At 42.6% G+C, this 24,649-nt stretch overlaps 1 protein-coding gene across 1 annotated transcript in view; it reads left to right on the top strand.

The window, feature by feature from the left end:
- spcs3 (signal peptidase complex subunit 3) overlaps positions 1-24,649 on the top strand; it is a 55,836-nt gene that overhangs the window by 23,108 nt on the left and 8,079 nt on the right. The window contains exons 3-4 of the mRNA XM_077570777.1: positions 1,587-1,663; positions 5,399-5,514. Coding sequence (XP_077426903.1) covers positions 1,587-1,663; positions 5,399-5,514 — 193 coding nt within the window. The remainder of the gene's footprint in view (positions 1-1,586; positions 1,664-5,398; positions 5,515-24,649) is intronic.

The following is a 24,649-nucleotide window of genomic DNA, read 5'->3' as shown; positions in this document are numbered from 1 at the left end:
ATTTAGTCAGAATACAGTGCTCATCTGTCCGTATCCCAGCTACAGAACCTGGATCGAGGGATGTGTAATATCACCTCTCTGGCAGGGAAGGAGCCCGAGCTGGCGTGAGCGGTCAATAAGTTCAGATAACATAGGTGGTATGGTGCTTGTCCTCTTGAAAGAGTTTGGATTCTCTTCTACTCTGGAGTTACCCACCGAAAGAAACGCAGAGCGGGTGAGGGCACCCTTATTGCCCACCCGGGGTCCTGACTGTTGTTTCTGCTTATGCACCTAACAGCAGCTCATAGTACCCGCCCTTTTTGGAGTCTTTGGAGGGTGTTAATATTGCCCATAGAGCCATGGAATCTACTACTTCAACCGAAGTTTGCCTGTCAGTCGAAATTGCACATTTAGTCGGGACTTATAGAGCGTGATATTTACTTAAGTTGGAGATCGCTAGTTTGAAAACAGCCCTTACTTTCTGTTGCATACTGTTTTTACAAAGTTAATCAAATCGCCGACTTTGCCGGAATTCACAGCGCACGACCTGTTATCATTATGTAGTCAGTGCCGTCTCTTCTCCTTACACTGGGGCTGATTCAAAAGCTTGTCGCTGGCTGGGTCTCTGGGACAAGATGTACGCTCACACCGGGGGAAAATATACCTTGTAATACAAAGGTAAAACTTGTTTATCATGCTAACTGACTTATTTTTACACAGTTCGTTCTATATTGAAACGCTGTGATGATCATATTTTACTATGTTTACTAGCATGGAACAAATGACTATCGTAGTGGCAAGCTATACAGTAATTTATGAATATGATTCTGGCTCTAGAGTGAAAAACTCCAATCACAAAGACAAAATCCCCCATTATTAAACAGTCAAATGCACTTAATATTTTTTGAAGAAGGTACATTTTAAAACTAAGCTGTGTGTTCGTGCAGTTGGAGTGGACGCTAACTATTTGGCTCGTTAATGTGATTTGAAACTCCCACCATGTTCAAACATAAGGGTGTCCAACTGTCCATACCTGCTTTTAGCAATAGGAAACCCTAGGCCGCAGTTTGCTATCTACACTTTTTTTTTTTGCATACGATATGAATATTTTGTAAGTCTGTTCTAACAAACACGAACTTTTGACTGTAGCAGCTTTTAGTTATTATTGGACAATTAATTTCCCAATAGCTTTAACAAATAGGCTATGAAAGTTAATAATGCGGCGTTGCTTTTTCCAAATTGCTAAAACAGCAATGTATATATATGTGTGTGTGTGTATTATGTATATATATATATATATATATATATATATATATACCAGTGTGAAAGGTCTATCACGAAGTAGGAATGTATAGGTATGCAAAAATCACAGCTAGAATTTCTTCACCCAAATGGTATCGATATGTCATATTTTGGGTTTAGGCCCATTTATTATTATTATATGGTCAGTATTGCAATGTAACATTGATTTATTGTTAAATATACGTTTGTATTATCATAGCTTGTGCATGATAGTGCACAGTCCTGTTGTCCATGTTTAGTTATAGTGACATAAGTGATCTTAAACCTGCATGTCTGAAATTGTGTATTTCCCTTAACTTTTGTACATTTGCAGCCAATTTTTGACTGGAATGTAAAACAGCTCTTTCTCTATTTCTCTGCTGAGTACACCACAAAAAGCAATGTAAGTTATTTTCAACAAAAGCACATGGTACACATCTTTGTGAAATAGTTAGTTTTTATTATGTGTGGATTTTGTTTAATCACATTGAATACACGGTTAATAATTAAATGTTAATGGAGCATTGCAGCTGAGGACATACTGTATTAATCTCAGAAATTTCATATAATGAGCCAACTTTGTTACAGTGACGTATCTAAAGGGCATGTCCTATCCGTAGTCGTATAATCTATTTTTTTAAATGGTTCATAACATGCTGTTTCAAGCCCCTCCAGTTAACTATAGGCATGATTATATATTACCTATGGCACAATGGCGTGGTAATTATGAGATATGAGTTATTTTGGTGGGTACTTTTCTAACCTGGAAGTAAGACGCCTGGTGTTAGGTTCAGTCAACCTAGAACATTTAATAAACAACAGATCAGAAAGGAAGACAAGAGATTTTAATTATTTTTTACTCGCGAGGAGAACTGGACAGAGATGTATTCAGTTACAATTTCCTTTCCACTCTGGGCACATTTCGCCTCTCTTTTTATTTTTTACAGGGCGTTCAGTAGGTTACATAGATGTTGCTGCTCTAAGGGGAAGGAGGAGTCCCAGCAACATTAAAGCAACACTAAGGAACTTTCAGTTTACGTTAATTATGGCACCGCCGTATGGACAAAAGTGGTATTGTTATGTCTGAAGGAAGACCACATTTCCTATGATGACAAGCGCATTACGTCGTTTTTTAGCTCACGCCAGCGAGTGAAATCTGGGCAAATGTTGATCAATGGCTGTCTCTTCATCCGGGTAGCTTTTGACGTATGCCATAAAGCAGTCAGCACATTTGTAGTTTTTTGTGTGCCAGTGTTCCTACCATCCTTCTCCAATTTGCTTAGTGCCAGTAAAAATGATACGGACCCCCTCAGGACATGGTTCAATCGTAAAATGGTCTAGTCACTATCTTGTGATAAGGCCATAGTTCTTGTTTTTGAAGAGGAAGGCGCATAAGAGACCAGAGAGACCCTGAGCGAGAGCACCATCGCTGCCCGAGCACCTGCTGCCTCGTTCGCGCTATTTTGCACCGTGAAGTGCTAAATTAATAATTAATTCTGACTTTAGATTTGCATAAAAAATGATAAATGCTATCTTAATATTTGTTTCATCATTGTTATTCCTTAGATCCGTTTAGCTTCTATAATATACAGTATACCGTTAGCGTGAAGTGATCCAATTGACAACGTCATATTCATTTTGAGTCATATCGCCCAGCCCTATGATAACTGTGTTTTCAGTGGAAAAATAACAGAAGTTGTCAGTATAAGTGGCAATGTAAGATGGCTTCATCCGCGATGGATCTATTGGCAGAGGTGGGCAGTCCGTTGGGAGTGACAAACTGTCCATTGGTATGTCGCTGACGGAATTATGAGAACACGAAACACTCAACTGAAAGAAGACAGCATGCGGACACTCAACACGCCCCCCAGTAGTGCCGGTGTTGTGCCAAAGTACTTACTAGGGCTGAACGATTTTAGATTTATTATTTTTTATTTACAAATATTTCGATTTCGATTTAATTTCACATTTGGCTTTTTATTCACAATCTACAGTAACATTTCCAAACATGACTGAAAATGACATACCATCAAATTATTAAAAGCTGTTACTCGAATAATGCAAGAACACAAAAGAGGGTTGCATTTTAATAAATTTGCCAAAATTTCTACATTTCAGATTTTTCTGTCAAGATGACCTGTGTGTATATTAAACGGAAATAAAATGAAACTTTTCAACTTTGGCAAATTACTGCAATGAAAATGAGTGAAAATTCTAAATCAATTTCACTACTAACTTTTTGTACCCGACATGGACAGGCCCCTCTCTACATCGCCAATTTAACTCTTTCACTGCCAGACGTTTTCAGAAACGGGTTGTCGCCAGTGCCAGCCGATTTAAGCATTTTGAGTGATCTTTCAAGGTCCACAGAAAATGTTGTGTTTGGACTATGGAAACACACATACTACCAAATGAAAGATTGGACTCTCATCTTTCATCAGAAAAGAATTTTTGGTTCTACCTTATTCCGTTCTTCAGTAATCAACAATAGAAAATGGTTACTTTTGCCGAAATTCTCTGTTTTGAAACAAAAAGCGGAGAAAAACGGCTTTTTGTGAAACGATGTTATTTCATGCACTCTAGTGAATTGTACATTTCTTTTTGTCCATGAATGATGCCACAAACACCTAAATAGTGCTTTACTTCTGTAAAACGCTTTCACCAACAATAAAAAAGTGTTTTTTGATTGCAAAATACGTTTATTTCCATTCAACAGTGTAACAATTTGACAAAACAATTTCGCAAACTATTTACAAATGTGTGCAACTGTGGTACTATTTACAATTATGTGGATGTTTCAAATACAGTTTTTCTTTTTGTAACGCTCTCCTGCGTGCAAGGAGACGCCAGGACTCGCACAACAGTTTACTTTCACTTTCGCATTGGTCCGTTTCGCGTGCAAACGTTACACTTTCTTGACGGCCTTTTTTTCCGGGGAATAAAAAGCAAGTAGCAGACTGTACACACTCCTCCGATGAATATGCATTGGACTCGGGGCACTCTCCGTCGTCCGATCGAACGTCCGCCTGTGCGTGCTCGGTTGTGCTCCGCGTTACGACACCGTCATAGCCGCCGCGTCAGCGGTTCCAATTTCGCCGTCAAACTCGGATTCACCTTCATCATCATCGATGATGATCATCGTCGTCATCAATGTACTCTTTTAGCGTTGGTCGATGCCTTTTGTTTTGTAAGTGTAGAGCTGCTTGCAAACGCTCGCCATTGCCCGTTCCCTCCTCCATCTAGCTCCATCTAACGTCTTCTACTGCCGCGTCAATGCTTCCCAACCACGGAGTCACCACCCTCATCTTCATCATCGATGATGATCATCGTCGTCAACAATGTGCTCTTTTTGCGTTGGTCGATGCTTTTGGTCTTTGAAAAAAACGGCTCGGGCGTGAGCTCCTCGCGACCGGCCGCCATTTTTCCTTTGTTTTCCATTCTGATCTCCTGCTCGACGCTCTAGCTCCGCCTCTACTGACGCCCACCCGATCTTGTCAAAAGAGAGTCATCGCTGCCCTCTAGGGGCCAAAAATAGTCATTGGGCACAACAGACCGGCTGGAAACTTTCACCACAGCTCCGGAAGCCTTGCCCGCACCCTTTTCAAAAAAAAAAAATAAAAAAATTGGATGACGTCTTTAGACGTCATTGGCAGCGCTCCGTAGGTTTTTACTTGACGTCTTTAAACGTCAGTGGCAGTGAAAGAGTTAATCAAGCCCCCTACAGTTCGGTTCGGAGTCTGAGGTCGTCTGGGCCAAACCTGTTGATGGTTGATGAACATTCTTTAAAACTTGAGACCAGGCTTCTAAAGCTACCGCCCCTCGACTGTAGAATGAGCTTCCACTGGACTTGCACTCCTTGGACACAGTGGATGCTTTCACAAAACAATTAAAAAAAAATTTAATTAAGAATGCGCTCTAGTTCCATAAATGTGCAGACTTTGTTTCCCTTGTTGTATTTTATTTTTATGCTCCATGTTATTTGTTCACAGACCACTTTTATTTTATTTTTTGCGAGGGACCCAAAAAATTTTTTTCTGTCTTCCATGTCACCTTATGGTCTGCGTAAAACAGAAGCCGGTCGACATATACTCATCTCAAAATGTGTGTGTGTGTGTGTGTGTGTGTGTGCGTGTGCCAGTCTTTGAACCAGGTGGTGCTCTGGGATAAGATTGTCCTCCGAGGTGAAAACAACAAACTGAACCTCAGAGAGACAAAATCCAAATACTTCTTCTTTGATGATGGAAACGGTCTCAGGTAAGACATACATGTGGCTGGATTTGTGCTGAAAGTAGATTCAGACAAGTTTATCTCAAATAGTAGCCGGGGGGTTGTGACCTCAGGCGTGCTGTAGGGGAGAGTGGGGTATTTTGTGCCAAGGGGCAAGTAGTTCCACCTCCTATTATTTAGAAAACCATAGAAGAAGTTGGTCCTGTGACCACATATTTTTGAAGAGACATCCACTTCGCTCATCCGGTAAAAAAAGGGAGACACATGGCTTCAGAGGTAAGCACATATACGTTCAAAAAACATGTTTTTGCCCTCCAAAATAAAATTTCTCTGATTAAAGTTTTTGATGGCTGTGTTTGAACAATTACAGACAACTTTGAAAACAGTTCACACATGTTTTAGTGCTTTAGTAAGCTACATATATATGGTTTGCATGGTGTTGGCTTAAAACTGCTTGGGGATGCATTTTTTTCAAAATTGTGGGCTTGGGGTAATTTGTGCCAAAGGACCTGGATTAAGCTGTGCCAATACCCTAAATTATGATTATTTACTCTATATTACTTTGTTGTATTTTATTGTTGTTGTAAAGCGTATTATTGCATCTGATCATTAAAAGTAATTGCCATTCTTAAGTTTTGACCAAAATTCAACCTGTCACCAGATACAAAAGGACAGACAGGGTTTCAACTCCTCTTGAAGAGTTGGAAAGAGCAGTGAAAAAGGGGAAGACCATACGTCAGGTTGGAAAGGAGATAAAAATCATCAGGATGGCCGTAAAAAAATATAGGGATAAGAAAAAAAATAGGCTCAGGTTTATGCCCAAATCACACGGACGCGGTGCGTTTTCTGTATGGCATCCCCACGGACTGCAATTCACACACTGTGCGTTGCGTGAGCTGTGTGTGTCCGGAAATCTACACCCGTCAGACCACAAGATCACGGGGGGTTCACGCTGGAGAGTTGAGTTCACGCGATAACAACCGTGTATATAGAGTCCTATTGGTAAACAATAGCCACATTGCCGATTGTCACATCGATATGCTTTTGGACATTATTTCTGGGACTTCTACCATGGGTAAGTATGTTTTGTGTTTAAATAGTGTTATTTTGTCATTTTTAATTTTTTCTGAGCTCTGTATTTGTCTTAAATGTCCAACTCGTGTCATGTTTTTGTTTTTTTTTTGAGAAAGAGAGAGCTCTTAGCTATTCAACATGTCATCATCATTGCTCTCTCTTGTGTTGTTGTTGTTGTGTGTGTGTGTCCATGTGTGTGTGTGTGTGTCCATACGTGCGTGTGTGTGAGTTTGTGCTCATTTATTCACCTCAAACCTATTAAAAATCCCATACCCCTCACCCAAACCGAAGACTTCAAAATCGCGCTAGAGACGTGAAGTTGTCAGGAGACCCGAGGAAGGATCAAAGAAAAGAAAGAAAAGTGAAATCCAGCACCGACCAGACACCACCTACTACCCACAGAGTTACAAACCAGAATCTTTCATCAACCCCAGAAACATCTGAATTCCAACAAATTAGGGAGACCTCAAGAGACCAAAGGAAAGACGAAAGAAAGGAAGGAAAGATAGATGAAGCAGAGTGAGATCCACAGACATTAGCCTCAACGCCTAGAGGAAGAAGCAGATTGTGTTTGAATTTCGGTAGATGCTGGTGTGGTGAATCTGGCATGAAAACCCTCAACAAATAAGTGAGCCGTCGACCCTGGCCAGACAGGGCAAGCCCAACTCCCCAGGGCCCCCCAGGCTGTGGCAGCGCCAGGGCACAACCCCCGACCTCGTGGCGGCCACTAGCCGGAGAGCAAACCCTGGAGCCCAGAGCGCGGGACAAGGCAGGCCCACCAGGCACCCCACCAGCCCACAATCCCCCCGCCACCCACCACAACCTAGCCCCCGCCGGCCCCTGGACCCCAAACCTCCAGACACCCCTAGGACCCCCTTTCCAGCCACCCGTAAATCATTGGGTTTTTAAAACAATTGTCGCATAATCGTAATAAAGAGTAAATCTGAAAGTCTGAGGTTGTTGCAACCCTTCTGGTTTAATTCCAGCCAACAGTTGGTATCTCTGTTGAGTTGTGCCCATAGAATGAGTTATTGTTGCTGGTTAGCTATATAGTAGTGCATAAAATTTGGTGCCTCTAAGACCTCCCTTTGGATTTGCTTTTCTGAAGAGTAGATGGACTTATCATTGCTTTTTTTTTTTTTTTTTATTCCAGTAGAATTTTGTGTCTGACTCATGTCATGCTATGTAGTTAGCTTCCCTCCCCCCAAAAGAATTAGTTCGCAAACGGGTTCATTTTTAAATATACCACCGGATCTACCTTGATTTCCTGTCCGGCTCGTGTAATTTCTTCAGCTTCATAAAAATCCGCATGCGATGTCCGGAAAAAATAGAACACTTGCGGAAACTTTACGCAGCACCGCATCCGCAGCTGGTGTGAATTGACACACAGATTTGAATGCTTTCTATTCCTTGCGGCGGCCGTACGGAAAAGGCACCGCGTCCGTTCCGCAGTCAGTGTGAATTGGGCGTTACCCTCCTGAGCACTTACCAAATGACAAATCTGGTGGTTCTGCTCACTTGGGTTATGTGTCTTCAGAAGTCATTTTCCCTTGCCAAAATCCACAGAAAGAAAGAACAGAATTGTAAAAAAAAATAAGAAGAAAACAAGAATTGTGACTGACACACCAGAGAAGATGGGAGTTGGTGAAGGCTCACAAAAAAGATAAGATAAGAAGGCTGAACAGGAACAGAAAAAGAATGAAAGAAAAAAAGGCATGCAAATCAAAGTTTTGTATGGAATTTGTCTTCCTCTTATATTGCATTATCGTTTGTGAGATTATAATGATCTTTTTGACTTAAGTTATCAATGGCACAATTTACCCCACTGAATTCTGACTAATAGAGGTGGGCATTTTACATATTTTTAATGGTCCGTCATTCGTCAGCGTCTAGCGCCCCCTTCGGTCATCATCAGTCCGTCATTTTATTCAAGGCGAACCAACCTATCATCGTCGGTCCGCCGTTTTATTTCACCCACCTTCCGTCGTCACAACTATTTTAGGAACGACCTCCAAAGGTGGGCATTACGTCATTACTGTGTCAGTCACTGTAAGTAAACAAAAATAAGCACTGATACTCCCCTTCTTCAACTGCTGCCAAGTAAATTAGATGGTAGATAATATATAAATATAATAGCCTTATATAAGTTTACACTTAATATAAATTATATATAGCATAAAATATTTTGTTAAATACCATATTTGGTCATTTGACCACAAGTCAGGCCGTTCTTGTTCTATTAATAAAGTGAATCAGAATGTTACTCTTAAGATAGCTGGTCTTCACTTCACACAGATTAACATAGACGCACAGCACACAAATGGATGTATTTCTATACTGAACACTTTACACACAAACAAACAAACAAATATATTAAATATTGTGGAAAATACTTTACACACAGTATATATTTGAAATATTGTGGAAAACACTTTACACACAAGAAAATATAAGAAATATTGTGGAAAATACAATATATTGGGGAAAATTTTGTGCACCCACACACACACACAGAGGAATTTTAATCCTTTAACCCCTTTTATTTATACCCCCCCTGCTTTTCCTCCTTAAGTTTCCCTTTGTAGCTGGGGTACCCCAAAAAAGCTATGTTTCCATTGAGGAACACTAGCTTCTCGAAGTTGCCGCTGGCCAGGGCGTCCCCGGCTATTGAGAACATCCTCTACACGGCAGCAGAGCTAGGAAGCAGGGTGTTATATTTTAGGAGCAGGTCGACCTTATCCTTATCTGGTTAAAGGTCGGGTTCAGAGAAAACTTTGGTGGCAGTTTCCTAAGTTAGTGCTATGTGATGATATACTTTGTCGTAAAGGTTGCAGTGTCCCAGGGAAGCTTGAGTGTTATCAGGTGGTGATACCAGCGTTACTTGTTACAGAGACTATGCATTTTCTTCATGGCAATCCGTGTTCTGGTCACTATAGTGATGAGTGCACTATTAAACAAGCATTGACTATGTGCTATTGGCCAGGAATGAGATCCGACCATGAAAATTTTGTAACCTGTGCGAGTCATGTGAAGCCTTCAGGAAACCGGTGCCAAAACGAAAAGCGCCTTTACATTCTATTCAGTCAGACAGACCGTTTCAGTTTGTGTGTACAAACACACAGTTACTGTACTGTAACTGAACTTCCGGTTACTACGATAGGCAATTGATATATACTGGTAATACAAGATCATTTTACCAAGTATGTTAATGCTTATGCCATGCCAAACCAAAAAGCGGTGATAGTGGTCCAGTTACTTTGTGAGCAATGCATCCCTCCCTGACCATGGTATTCCCGAAGAACTGTTTTCACTATATTGTATTATTATTATATTCACTATATGTCAATGACTAAACATTAAAAAGAAAAGGACATCGCCATATCACCCACGAGGGAATGGCATGGTGGAAAGATTCAATCGGACGTTGAACGAACAATTGGCTAAACTGATTCAGGATCATGGGGGTGAATGGGACTATTATTTACCTCTATTAATGCCACCCCACACTCAAGTACGGGGAATTCACCCTATTTTCATGCTCATGGCACAGAGCCAAGGCTACCTGCAGAGGTCCAAGTGGCTCCGCCCAGAGAATCTGTCAGCCCACAAAACTATGGGTCAGAACTGGTTTCACGTATGGGTTTGGCATTTGAGACAGTTCACAGGTATTGAGAGGAACAAGAACTAAAACGTGAATACTACTCTGACAAACAGGTTCATTTCAAGCCATATGGTTGTGGGGATTCGGTGTGGATCGATAATCCTACCACACAATGACAGAAGCTATGTCCAAACTGGACCGGACCTTTAAAGGTAATTTCTGTTAATGATTATGTTAAATATCCTCAGGCTGCACAAAAAAACATTCACTATGATTGTTTGAAACCATTCCGGGGCACTGAGGTAACATTACCAGTCTTTTCCTACCAGGAGTTACACAGCATTGTCTGGTTCTCTTCCGTATGGTTTTGGTGATAGTGGGTTGACTCAAATGTCAGGGCCCGCTAGGCGTTCTGTGCCATCACAGAGAAGACCAACCGGCCGTGTCTCTCATAGGCCATGTTTGCATACCCAATGTGACCCTTTAGGGCACTCTACGACCAGGAGTGGCCATATTATTCGAAAGCCGCAGCGCCTTCTTTCATGAGGTGTGGTTATGCTGAATTTAAAAACAAAACTGCATTCGGAGAGGGAATAGCTCCAGTACAACTTTATTTCCTCCTCTCGTTCTCCAGTCAACACTAACACCGCCACAAACGTTTCCCCCTCATTCCTCTTAAGTATCTTTCCGCCATTTGCGCTTATTTACAATAATATAGTTCCGTCCCCCCAAATCAAAACCAAAATAGATCCTCCACAAATACATGCAACAATATGAAAATACATTTTCCTCTCTTCAAAATGAAATGTCCACATTTTGTCTGGAACATAAACAGGCTGTTAAAAAAAATAATCCTCTTACATATATATATATATATATATATATATATATATATATATATATATATATACATACATACACACACACACACACACACACACACACACACACACACACACACACACAGAATGAGTACATCAGAGGGACAGCACATGTTAGAGGCTTTGGAGATAAAGTCAGAGATGCCAGACTGAGATAGTTTGGACACATGTCCAGAGGAGAGATAGTGAGTAAGAGAATTAGGAGGGAGCTAACGTCAAAATTTGACTTTTGACATTCCTAATTAGATTAGGGGCTCAATCCTAATTAGATTAGGGGCCCCTTCCTAATTAAAATTAAGGGGGAATTTCCTAATTAGATTTAGGGGGATTTCCTAATTAGATTAAGAAGGTATTTAATTTCCTAATTAGATTCAGGAGGTGGTTTCCTAATCAAGATTTATGACCCTACATGAAGGTATTCATGTAGGGTCATAAATCTTGATTATTGACAATTACAGATGTTTACACTCAAGGAGCAAGCACCTGTCAAGATTTGCACAGCAATAGGCACAGGCTGAACTTCACACTTTTTGCAAAGCATTAAACACAAAACTCAACACACATCTTCATACCTTAGACAAAGATAAGGCGGTTACTTCCTTGTCATTACAAAGCCCTGGCTTGCCAATGAATACACACATTGGATAAGCACATCCGTGGAAGCATACGTGCTTAATTGAAAATACTTCATGCAGTTGTTTTTATTTGTCTACAATATTTTGTCTACACTTAACAGTAGTAAGAATTATTTGTTCTAACTTTTATTCTTGAGTGATATGCTACTGTAGCTAAACATGGTAAGAATAAACATTGCTGCATCAAAACAGTGTTGTGCAGTGAGTTTGTAGAATTTGTGTACATTGTATACCTCAAAATTAATCATGAAGAATGTTTTTTCATTTAACCTCAAAAAAATGACGTAAAAATTATAAAACAAACAAGTACAAGTTAAGGAGTTCATCTGAAATGCTCTCAATTTTGATTTAAAGTTATTCAAGGAGATAAAGTCTGTTAATTTGTAGTCCTTTTGCAATAGGTTCTATGTAGAAGGGGTAGAGAAGACAAGCTTTTTTTTGTCTTTTTTTCCCCAAAACTCAGTGCAGGCAAATGGAACGGTTAGCAACAAAATGTCATTTGAACGCAAACTGTAAGAATTAACACTTTTTGTGTGATGAAGTTGCAAACGTAAGAGGAAAGCATAATGGCCTTGTAGATAAAGGTGTGCCAGTGAGCCAACCTACCGGTAGCCAAAGGAGAATATCCCACTCTATCACACAGTTCACAATGATGGGGCAAGTTCCTAGAGTCAAGTCACTTTTTCACCTTGCAAGCAATTTATTTATGATGAAAAAACCCAGTTTGTGGGTTTGTCAATATATTTTTGTCATCTAAATAACCCCTTACATAAAAATGTGGGGCAAAAAGTCTGGCACATGCTATTTCCTAGATATTATATGTCTTTTTACAAATGTATTTTGTATTGGTTATAGTCATTGCAATAGTGTACGATCATCTGAAGTTAGTGAGATGACAACGGCTTTTTATAAATATGTGTATGTTTTTAATATAAGTGTGGACGTGTGACTGAAGTGTGTCATTTTGCAAACAATGTTATCCAAATTGAGTGTAGTTGGATAATTGTGGCAATATTTAAAAAAATAAATAAAATAGACCTGTTTTCAAAACGGGTAAACGGTTGAGAGGGGAAACTGTAATAACTACAGAAATTAAATCTGAAAATAATGTATAAAACTATGTAACTCCCCTTACTGATACAGAGTGTAAGCTTACCTCTAGCATGTAGGGAGTTGGTGGGGGTACTATGACTGTGGGGGGGGAGCACATGGTGTCCTTAGGAGAGTTAATTCACAAAGATTTGCATGGCTCAATTGTAGTCCTGTGTGTAAGACAAGGTGCTGTGCACACATGTGTGTGCTTTTGCATGAGGGCTTAACAGTGTAAGATTAAACCGTAACTATGTCGGTTTGAAAGAAGACTCGTCCTAAAGTCATTTTTAAGTGGAAGTCGATCTTATTCAAAAATCCTGTCTGACATTTTGGATTTAAAAAGGGGTGACAAGTGAAAACGAATTAAGCTTACCTATAAGCGTAACGGTGCGTGGTTTTGAGTCTGTCACATACATTGTCTGCACAGACAAGATGTGCAGCAGCAAGGGCAGATGGGTGTACACACGTGAGACTTTTCTGAGGCTTGCTGGAGACACTAGGACTCTGTCTCGAGTTTATGAGTGTGTGTTTTAATGACCATCATTGTTGGGGGCTGGTGGACATTAGCGGCTGGTGGACATTAGCGGCTGTCTAGACGTCTGACAGCGTGCTTTCCTTGGGATATCACGGTTCTTCTCAAATGCTAAAACACAAATGCCAATCCTCTGAACCAAATGACCAGTTGTCTAAACACATTTAATAAATGTAGCCCTCATTTGGCAATACCATAAACACCTTTCAAATGAAGACACAATTCGCAAAACACAATGCTCCGTTGTCATGAATGTAAACACGTTTTGTCTTGCTAAAACACAAGTTGCAAAAGAACTCTGCTCACATTCTCAAATGAAAGCTCGTGATGCTAAATGCTTGCCACAGTCAGCAATATTTGAACACAATCTACACAACTATCATCATTCATTACACACAACTCAAAATTGAAGAAACTTGTTAATGATGTGACCGCACCTATAAACTGAAGTATGGAGTGCACAGTTTGCTGGAGATTTGAAACAAACACAATGGATGGATGCAGAGAGCCATAGGAAGAGGAATTTGAGTCAAAGGAGGGAGAGGAGCAGGCCATGGAGGAAGAGCAGATCCAGGCAGGAGAGCAATACAATCTCGCACCATCATTATGGACGAGATGTGAGCAACAGTCATTGACCATGTCAGTGTACATGGCATGACAAAGGGCTGAAGTGATGACTTCCACAGAACAAACCAAATCAGAGAGTGGATCGCCACCAGCAGTAACCAGTTTCTAAACATCTTTCTGCCACCCTACTCGCCTTTCCTAAACCCTATAGAGGAGTTCTTCTCCTTCCTGGAGATAGAAGGTTTATGACAGACAATCAGACACCAGAGAGAGCCTTCTGAGGGCAATGGAGCTGGCCTTTCTTCTCTGCCCCTTTTTTCTTCCTCTACCTAAATTCACTTCAATTGCAACCCCACTGGACAACCTTCTCATACCAACCTCTAGAATTTGATGTGGTCTTCCATACGCAGCCCTCGCCTCCTTTGTTACCAGCTCTTCTTATTTCTTATTCTCAATATGAAATAATATCTATATACCACTCATACTCACTATGCAGGACATAAAAAAAAAAAAGTAATATGGAATGTTCGAGGTATTCGTAATCAGGAAAAAAACAACCTTTTTTTTTTAACCATCTTATTACAGTTTTTCTCAATTGTCAAAAAAAATCATGAAACCTGCACCCACTTTCTCAAAACCTTAAACACAAATCCAAAAATTCTAACAATTTTCACAAAACCCCTGACTTTTCACTTCAAAACCTATTATCCGGTGTAAAATCCAAACAATGTGTTCAGATCATACACACAGCAAGTAAAAATATATTCACCACAAGAGCATTTGTTAGACACGCATGTAGTCAACAGAAAGGTTTATTTTACATGCATAGAACAAACATGATCAAGTCAAAATTGGCACTTTCAATAAAAAAAAAGTTAAAATAATACGCCTATCAGCACGTCCATAACAAAAAACTACAGTACGTAAAGGAAAGACCCATTACAGTAGGCCTACTGCACAAGTCACTGATACTCATTCTGCATCATGTCTTCGTGCAGTGTCTGGCCAGAGGCCTTCATCCACGTCACAGGCAATATTCCCCCTTGCCATGCACCGAGGGAAAAAATGCTCTCGTGTGCAGAACCCAGTCTTGAAATGACTCCACAGGTACTGTAGATTATCACAGGCCTGTTCCATTGCCTCGAATAAATTTGCTCTGGTTTAAGGCTCTTGGTCGTGGACCTGCCATCATTGGAAACGTGTTCAATTATGGGTTGTTGTGTTTGAAAGATGACGACTGTGTTGGAGTTGTGTTCATATTCTGCTGCCAGTGTCTAAAATTTTGCAACACACGTGTATCACTATGTGAAAAGTGTTTAAAAAAAAAAAAAGTGAAATGTGTTTAAGGTTTATCAAAAAGGAGTGGCTGAGTTTTGAGAATTGAGTGTAAGGTTTGGCTGAAAAAGTGTTTCATTCGAGAAATTTGTCTCGGAAACTGTGAATTTGGTTCAAGAATGGTGTTTAGTATTTTAGCAACTGAGAAAAATTAAGTTAAAGGCTGACATATGTTTCATACAAGAAACTCACATAAATCAGAACAACACTATGTCAATAGTAAATAATATAATCAAATATTCTCATCAACTTATAATAGTAAGAAAAGAGGTGTCTCATTATTAGCAAAAATATTCTCCTGAGCTGCAATTCATCTGTCTTTGATCCAGAAGGTAGATTTATTATTATTAATGTAACTCTCAATCATATCACCTTTACCCTACCTAGCTAATGTTTAGGAACCTAACAAGGATGACCCTACTGTTTTTCTTCATAATTTTTTACCCTTACTATGTGACACAACAAACATTATATTGGCCGGCGACTTCAACACTGTTCTAAACTCTGCAATAGATTGTTATAATGCTTTGGATACTGTAAGGAATTGACACTCTAGTGACATAATTAAACAGTAAAACTGATTATGGTCTTTTTGATAGTTGGAAAAAAAAATCCATCACTGAAAGAATATTCATATTTTCCCCCCGTCCATCACTCTTTCTCTTAAACATCCAACAAGATGGCGCTTCAATTCATCTCTCTTAGATGACCCAGATTTTACCCTCATGATCTGAAAAGAGTGTACAACCTTTTCATACCAACCTCTAGCATTTAGCATGGTCTTCAATATGCACCCCTCACCCCATTATTATGGGAAACTGGAAAAGCAGTTGTCAGAGGTAAAACCATATCATATACATCATATGAGAAAAAACAGCAGCAGAAATTAATCTAGAGCAACACACTAAATACTTAAAAAAACAATACTCTAATAACCCATTGTAAACAAACTCAAAATAAATTAAGACTTGTTAAATTACAACTTGAAACTATCGTACAAAGTAAACAGAATGTTAAATCCCACAATTTAAGTACGAACAATCCCAATATAGTATTAAATCGAGCTATTTTTTGGGAAACTTATTACAGCATAACAAAGAAAAAGCACTTTTTCCATCAATACTGGACCCCGCAGGCAACGATACACAAAACCCACTGAAAATAAATAATGTATTTTATAATTTCTAAGCACCTCTATTCATCAGAATATGAACCTCACCAATTAGAGATAGATAACTTTTTAAACAATGTGACTTTGCCTTCACTTACTCAAGACCAAGCAAACACTTTAGACAAAACTATGACTATCCAAGAACTTAAACAAGCTCTTAATAAATTGCCTAATAAGTTACAGATCACCGGGGCCTGATAGATTTCCTGCTGAATTCTACAAGCATTTTGGGGATATTTTATCACCACTATTTATTATAGTTGCTACAGAAATCAGAATGACCTCGTCATATAGTATTTAGAAAGCTCAAGATTTTTTTCCCCTGTTGATCGCCCAGGTTTTGACATGGTCTAGGCCAAGATTGAAGTCACTTGGATCAAACGTATAGGAGAAATGAGTATGCCCCCTGTAAATGGTTAAAAAATTGGCAAAAATCGAAAATTCAAAAATTCGTAGCTCACTTCCTGTTCATTTAAGCTTATGGGTCCAAGTTACTTTTTTGTAGGTCTTGGGCTAGCTCAAATACAATTTTTTTTTCGTAGATCTTGTTTTAACGTACAACTGAGGCTACTTCATTAAAAATTTCTAGGGTGTGCTAGTGAGTCATTTTTGTAAAAATCGCACAATACATGATAAAATATTGCAAATTGTTCCAGGCCAGATGTGTGTGCCAAGTTTCATGAGTTTCTGTGCATGTTTAGGCCCTCAAATTTGGCGTTGTTTTCTTGGCGAACAGTACCTTGCCACGCCCACAGTGATTCGCGAAAGCTCACAAACTTTGTGTTATGACATCATGAAGGCCTAAACACTCTTGTGAGCAAATATGACGTAGATCCAGTTAACGTGGTTGGAGAAAAAATTTGAAGAAAAAAATGCAACAAAAAACATTTGCCAGTTGGTGACGCTATCAGTGCGAATAAATATAAATTGTAGATGTATTCTGACCTGGACTCTCATCAAATTTGAGAAATTTAGAGAAAATAGTATCATCTGGTTCAAGTTAACGCAGGCTTTATTGTCATGGTGAATCATCAGACTTTGCAGCACCGTAACGGTCACGCCCTTTATAAGTTACAATATTCGGTGTTGGGCATGTTTAACATCTTAAGGCTTTTCTGACAAAATGTCTACTGGATCCCTCAAACGAGCTCGGCACAATAGATAAAAATGTAAAGTATTACATTTCTTGTCACCACTAGGTGTATAATGTACCGCTACATGTATAACCAAATATTATCATATAGCTGTTTTCAGGCCGTGGCTTTTAAGATGCATGACAAGTTTGGGATTTTTGGGAGCTTGTACAGCGGACTTATTAAGCATTTCCTCTTTTTTGATGAAGGAAATATTTAAGTCAAAATTTGAGACCCCGACATATAGTATTTCAAAAAGTCAAGATTTTTTCCCCAGTTGTTGTCCCAGGTCTTGAAATGATACATGACAAGTTAAAAGTAAATCGGATGAAAACTGTTTGCAAATGGGCAAAAAGAATGACCACACTGAATGTGCAAAAATGGGCCAAAATTGGACATTCAAAAATTCATAGCTCGCCTCCTGTACGTTTTAGGATATGGCTTCCACTGACTTTTTTGTGCGTCACATTTCACACTTTTCCTAAACACTTTTCACATAATGATACACGTGTGTTGCAAAATTTTAAACACTGAGAGCAGAATACGTAGGATCGTCCTTGTTAGGTCAATACACATTAGCTAGGGTGAAGGTGATATGATTGAGAGTTACACATACAGTATATACATACATAATAATAAATCTACTTAATGGATCAATGACAGATGAATTGCAGTTGAGTAAAATATTGTTGCTAATATTGATACGCCTCTTTTCTTACTATTATAAGTTGATGAAAATATTTGATTGTATTCTTTATTATTGAGATAGTGGCACCACCGAACCCCAGGCCCAGCGGGGGATGTGATCCCACCCAGTGTATATACAAGTTTGTGTGTGTGGTGCATTAAAATTGGGAGCAGGTGAGATAGAGCAGAGGGAAATGATATCCCCCCGCTCCGATCCACCTGCTTCCCAGACGTGTTGGTGAATGTATGTGGTGCATAAAAAAAAGGGCGTGCGTGGTGGCGCGGCGGGGATACAGATGGAAGACCGCAACACTGCTTAATACTGCGGTCTGCCCCAACCCATGGCTCCCCACCCCGACACACCCGCCCCCACTAGTTGTGGGATGCATTAAAATTGTACGGGAGTTGTAGGGCGAAGACCGTGTCTACACCCTACCCCATCCCCCCAAAGTGTGTGTTATGTGCCCTATGAGTCTAGTAACAAAGTGTATTTTGCAAAACTAGTGCAGTGAGTTAAGAGGAGCGACCACCCGGCGGCAGCACAGAGAGGGGGGAGGAGGAGGAAGGGTGACAAGAGAGAAGGGACCGGGAGGCGGAGGACGGGAGGGGAGAGGCGAGGAGGGAGTGGCGGCAAGGGGGACGAGAGAGGGAACCACGGGGCACCTCGGAGGCTCACCCGCCCCGAACCGCGTCACCGGGCACGGAGCGACGGACCACGCCGATGTGGCGGCGCCCTGGACACCAGGGAGAGCACTGCAATGCAGCACTCCCCAAGAGACCCAGAGAAACTGTCAAGACGCAGCCGCCATCCAGCAGCCAACAGAGGTGCAGAGCCGGCCACGCTCAGCCAGGGGGGACAGCACCTATAAAGTTAATTAATTAATTAATTTGGTTAAAAGTGACCAAACGGGTTTCATCGCTAGCCGGCATGGAACCAGCAATGTTAGATGTGCACTGAATCTATTGACTCTGGCCACGACCAGAAGGACTCCAGCAATGTTTCTCAGCCTTGACGCTGAAAAAGCGTTTGATAGACTAGACTGGGTATTTTTAGAACAAACATTGGCTCATATGGGCTTTAATAATACATTTATGAGTTGGATTAAAGTGTTTTATACGAACCCACAGTCGAGAGTTAGGGTTAATGGGCACTGTTCAGATTTCTTTGAAGTGGGTCTGGGGATGAGGCAGGGTGATGCACTTTCACCAATTTTGTTCGCTCTTAGCATTGAGCTTCTCGCACAAATGATTAGAAGCAACCCACTTATACAAGGAGTAAGTGATGAGGGTAGTCACCAACATAAAATAGCCCTGTATGCGGATGATATATTGCTATTTATTGAAAACCCAGCCCTCTCGATTCAAGCTTTTGTACAAAATCTCAACGACTATGGTCCAGTGTCGGGTTATAAAGTAAATTTTAATAAATCAGAGGCGATGATGGTCTCACATTGTGCCTTTTCGGACCACCAACAAGGGTTCAAAATACCTGGGAGTTACTCTCACCCAAAATTTTACAAGGCAAACTATAATAAATTATTTGAGCCGTTTAGAAGTGATTTGGCAAGATGGGATGTGCTTCCACTACCCTGCTTCCCAAAATGTTGTTCCTCTTTCAATCCCTTCCAGTTGGAATTCCAGTATCGACTTTCCATATGTTGGACAAACTTATATCTAGATTCATATGGCAGAATAAAAACCAAGGGTAAGTCTTAAGACCCTAACTCTTGGAAAAAATAGTGGTGGACTTGGACTCCCCAATATGAGGTACTATTTTTGGGCATCACAGCTGGCAGCAATTGTAGCTTGGATTACCAATGACCAGGAGTCAGGCTGGGTAAACACAGAGCAGAATTCTCTGCCAGGTATATCTCTATCAGTTCTAGTGTTTTTGAATAACGGGTTACAGCAGAAACTGGAAATCAATAACTCTCTTATTGGAAAGGGGTTAAGAGCGAGATAGATAGTGCTTTGGGTTTAGATTTGTTATCTACGCCTCAACAGTTCCTTTTTTATCTTTCACCTGAGGATATGTACACTAGAGATCAAGAATACCTTCTACACATCCTCTTGATGACTGCTAGAAAAATGGTGACAATTAAATGGTGGACACCACAACCATCTACAGTGACCCAGTGGAGGCAGAAATTTAAGGAGGTGTATGTAATGGAGTCTTTAACAGCACAATTACAATTGAAATCTGAGGTGTTTAAAAAAAGATGGTTGCCTAAAGAGAGATACATCTCTCACTGACTATAGATATACCTCTCTCACTGAACCCCCCCCCCCCCCGCCTCCCGTTTTCACTTATGAATCTATTTCGTTTTCACTCATCAATGTCATTTATTTAAAAAAAATTTAACTATTGGCCCCAAGGTGTTGTGGTTTTGTATGCATGTATAGTTATATTGTGATGTGATGTCAAAGAATGTTCTGTTCTCCGTCTTCAATTCCGCTTATCCGGGGTCGGGTCGCAGGTGCAGCAGCTTTAGCAGGGAAGCCCAGACTTCCCTCTCCCCAGCCACTTCACCCAGCTCCTCCGACGGGATCCCAAGGCGTTCCCAGGCCAGCCGAGAGACGTAGTCTCTCCAGCGTGTCCTGGGTCGTCCCCGGGGCCTCCCGCCGCTAGGACATGCCCGGAACACCTCCCCAGGGAGGCGTCAAGGAGGCATCCGAACCCGATGCCCGAGCCACCTCAACTGGTTCCTCTCAACGTGGAGGAGTAGCGGCTCGACGCTGAGTCCCTCCCGAATGACTGAGCTTCTCACCCTATCTCTAAGGGAGAGCCCGGCTACTCTGCGGAGGAAACTCATTTCGGCCGCTTGTATCCGGGATCTTGTTCTTTCGGTCACGACCCACAGCTCGTGACCATAGGTGAGGGCAGGAACGTAGATCAACCGGTAAATCGAGAGCTTTGCCTTTTGGCTCAGCTCCTTCTTCACCACAACGGACCGATACAGCGTCCGCATCACTGCAGACGCTGCACCGATCTGCCTGTCGATCTCCTGCTCTAACCTACCCTCACTCGTGAACAAGACCCCAAGATACTTGAACTCCTCCACTTGGGGCAGGATCTCATCCCCGACCCGGAGAGGGCACTCCACCCTTTTCCGACTTAGGACCATGGTCTCGGATTTGGAGGTGCTGATCCTCATCCCAACCGCTTCACACTCTGCTGTGAACTGCTCTAGCGAGAGCTGGAGTTCACGGCTTGAAGAAGCCAACAGCACCACATCATCTGCAAAAAGCAGACATGCAATGTTGAGGCTACCAAACCGGACCCCCTCAACGCTTCGGCTACGCCTAGAAATTCTGTCCATAAAAGTTATGAACAGAATCGGTGACAAAGGGCAACCTTGGCGGAGTCCTACCCTCACAGGAAACAAATTTGACTTACTGCCAGCAATGCGGACCAAACTCTGACATCGGTTGTACAGGGACCGAATAGCCCGAATCAGGGGGCCCGGTACCCCATACTCCCGAAGCACCCCCACAGGACTCCCCGAGGGACACGATCAAACGCCTTCTCCAAGTCCACAAAGCACATGTGGACTGGTTGGGCGGACTCCCACGGACCCTCGGGGACCCTGCCGAGGGTGTAGAGCTGGTCCACTGTTCCACGGCCGGGACGAAAACCACACTGCTCCTCCTGAATCCGAGATTCATTCGGACCCTCCTCTCCAGCACCCCTGAATAGACCTTACCCGGGAGGCTGAGGAGTGTGATCCCTCTAAAGTTGGAACACACCCTCCGGTCCCCCTTCTTAAAAAGGGGGACCACCACCCCGGTCTGCCAATCCAGATGCACTGTCCCCGATGTCCACGCGATGCTGCAGAGACGTGTCAACCACGACCGCCCCACAACATCCAGAGCCTTTAGGAACTCAGGGCGGATCTCATCCACCCCCGAGGCCCTGCCACCGAGAAGCTTTCCAACCATTTCAGTGAGTTCGGCCCCAGAGATAGGGGAGCCCACCTCAGAGTCCCCAGACCCTGCTTCCTCAAAGGAAGGCGTGTCGGTGGAATTGAGGAGGTCTTCTTAGTATTCTCCCCACCGATTCACGACGTCCCGAGTCGAGGTCAACAGCACCCCATCTCCACTATACACAGTGTTAATGGCGCACTGCTTTCCTCTCCTGAGACGCCGGATAGTGGACCAGAATTTCCTCGAAGCCGTCCGGAAGTTTTCCATGGCCTCACGAACTCCTCCCATGTCAGAGTTTTTGCCTCAGCGACCGCCGAAGCCGCATTCCGCTTGGCCAGCCGGTACCCGTCAGCAGCCTCCGGAGTCCCACAGGCCAAAAAGGCCCAATAGGACTCCTTCTTCAGCTTGACGGCATCCCTTACCGCTGGTGTCCACCAGCAGGTTCGAGGATTGCCGCCACGACAGGCACCAACCACCTTACAGCCACAGCTCCGATCGGCCGCCTCAACAATGGAAGCGCGGAACGTGGTCCACTCGGACTCAATGTCCCCCGCCTCCCCTGGGACAATGGAAAAGCTCTGCCGGAGATGGGCGTTGAAACTCTTTCTGACAGGGGATTCTGCCAGAAGTTCCCAGCAGAGCCTCACAATACGTTTGGGCCTGCTTGGTCGAACCGGCATCTTACCCCGCCATCGGAGCCAACACACCACCAGGTGGCGATCAGTTGACAGCTCCGCCCCTCTCTTAACCTGAGTGTCCAACACATACGGCCGCAAATCCGATGACACGACTACAAAGTCGATCATCGAGCTGCGGCCTAGGGTGTCCTGGTTCCAAGTGCACATATGGACACCCTTGTGCTTGAACATGGTGTTCATTATGGTCAGTCCGTGGCGAGCACAGAAGTCCAATAACAAGACACCGCTCGGGTTTCGATCGGGGGGGCCATTCCTCCCAATCACGCCCCTGCAGGTCTCACTGTCATTACCCACGTGAGCGTCGAAGTCCCCCAGCAGAACGAGGGAGTCCCCAGGGGGAGCGCTCTCCAGCACTCCCTCCAAGGACTCCAGAAAGGGTGGGTACTCTGAGCTGCTGTTCGGTGCATAAGCACAAACAACAGTCAGGACCCGTCCCCCCACCCGTAGGCAGAGGGAGGCTACCCTCTCATTCACCGGGGTAAACCCCAACGTACAGGCGCCTAGCCGGGGGGCAATGAGTCTGCCCACACCTGCTCTGCGCCTCGCACCGTGGGCAACTCCAGAGTGGAAGAGGGTCCAGCCCCTCTCGAGAGGATTGGTACCAGAACCCAAGCCGTGTGTGGAGGCGAGTCCGACTATATCTAGTCGGAACTTCTCAGCCTCGCACACCAGCTCGAGCTCCTTCCCTGTCAGAGAGGTGACATTCCATGTCCCCAGAGCTAGCTTCAGTAGCCGGGGGTCGGACCGCCAAGGCCCCCGCCTTTGGCTGGCACCCAACTCACCCGACCCCTTTGGCCCCTTCCACCGGTGGTGAGCCCATGGGAAGGGGGACCCACGTTGCCTTTTCGGGCTCTGCCCGGCCGGGCCCCATGGGTATAGGCCCGGCCACCAGACGCTCACCTTCGAGCCCCTCCTCCAGGCGTAGCTCCAGAGGGGGGGCCCCGGTGACCCGCGTCCGGGCAAGGGAAACGAAGATCCAAAGTTTGTGTTCATCATTGGGGTCATTTGAGCCATGCTTTGTCTGGTCCCTCACCTAGGACCTGTTTGCCATGGGTGGCCCTACCAGGGGCATGAAGCCCCGGACAACATAGCTCCCAGGCTCATTGGGACACGCAAACCCCTCCACCACGATAAGGTGATGACTCACGGAGGGGGTCTGTTCTGTTCTGTTTATTGCAATGATTGATTACAAAATTATAAATAAATACAGTTCCCCCAAAAAATTCTTACTACTGCTAAGTGTAGACAAAATACTGTAGACAAATAAAAACAACTGCATGAGGTATTTTCAATTAAGCACGTATGCGTCCACGGATGTGCTTATCCAATGTGTGTATTGGTGTAGTTGTTGGCAAGCCAGGGCTTTGTAATGACAAGGAAGTAACCGCCTTATCTGTGTTTAAGGTATGAAAATGTGTGTAGATTTTTGTGTGAAGTGTGAAGCTCAGTCTGTGCCTATTGCTGTGCAACTCTTGACACGTGCTTGCTCCTTGAGTGTAAACATCTGTAATTGTGTGGACATTTTCATTTTAGTGTGGAAATAACTGTAAAAAAAAAACTAACACTTAAAACATTTTCATGTGTAATGTATGACTTATTTTTTCTTATTAGTTTTTTAAATTCTATAATACAAACCATCTTATCGCATCTTAGTCTTACCTTGTCTTGTACGGCTTCTAAAAACACAATCTTTGTATCGTGTTCCCAAGTGCCCTCAACAAGATGGTACTGACTAGAACTTTTTTCTCTGTATTTTTGCCCCATTCCAAGCCTTTCCCTCCGATCACCTGATTCAATCTCATTATTATTCACTCAATCTAGGGGATTTGCAC

The sequence above is a fragment of the Vanacampus margaritifer genome, chromosome 7 (genome assembly GCF_051991255.1).
Source record: "Vanacampus margaritifer isolate UIUO_Vmar chromosome 7, RoL_Vmar_1.0, whole genome shotgun sequence".
In the NCBI taxonomy this organism is placed as follows: domain Eukaryota; kingdom Metazoa; phylum Chordata; class Actinopteri; order Syngnathiformes; family Syngnathidae; genus Vanacampus; species Vanacampus margaritifer.
The sequence above is the reverse complement of the archived record's forward strand: the minus strand, read 5'-3'. Positions and strand labels throughout refer to the sequence as shown.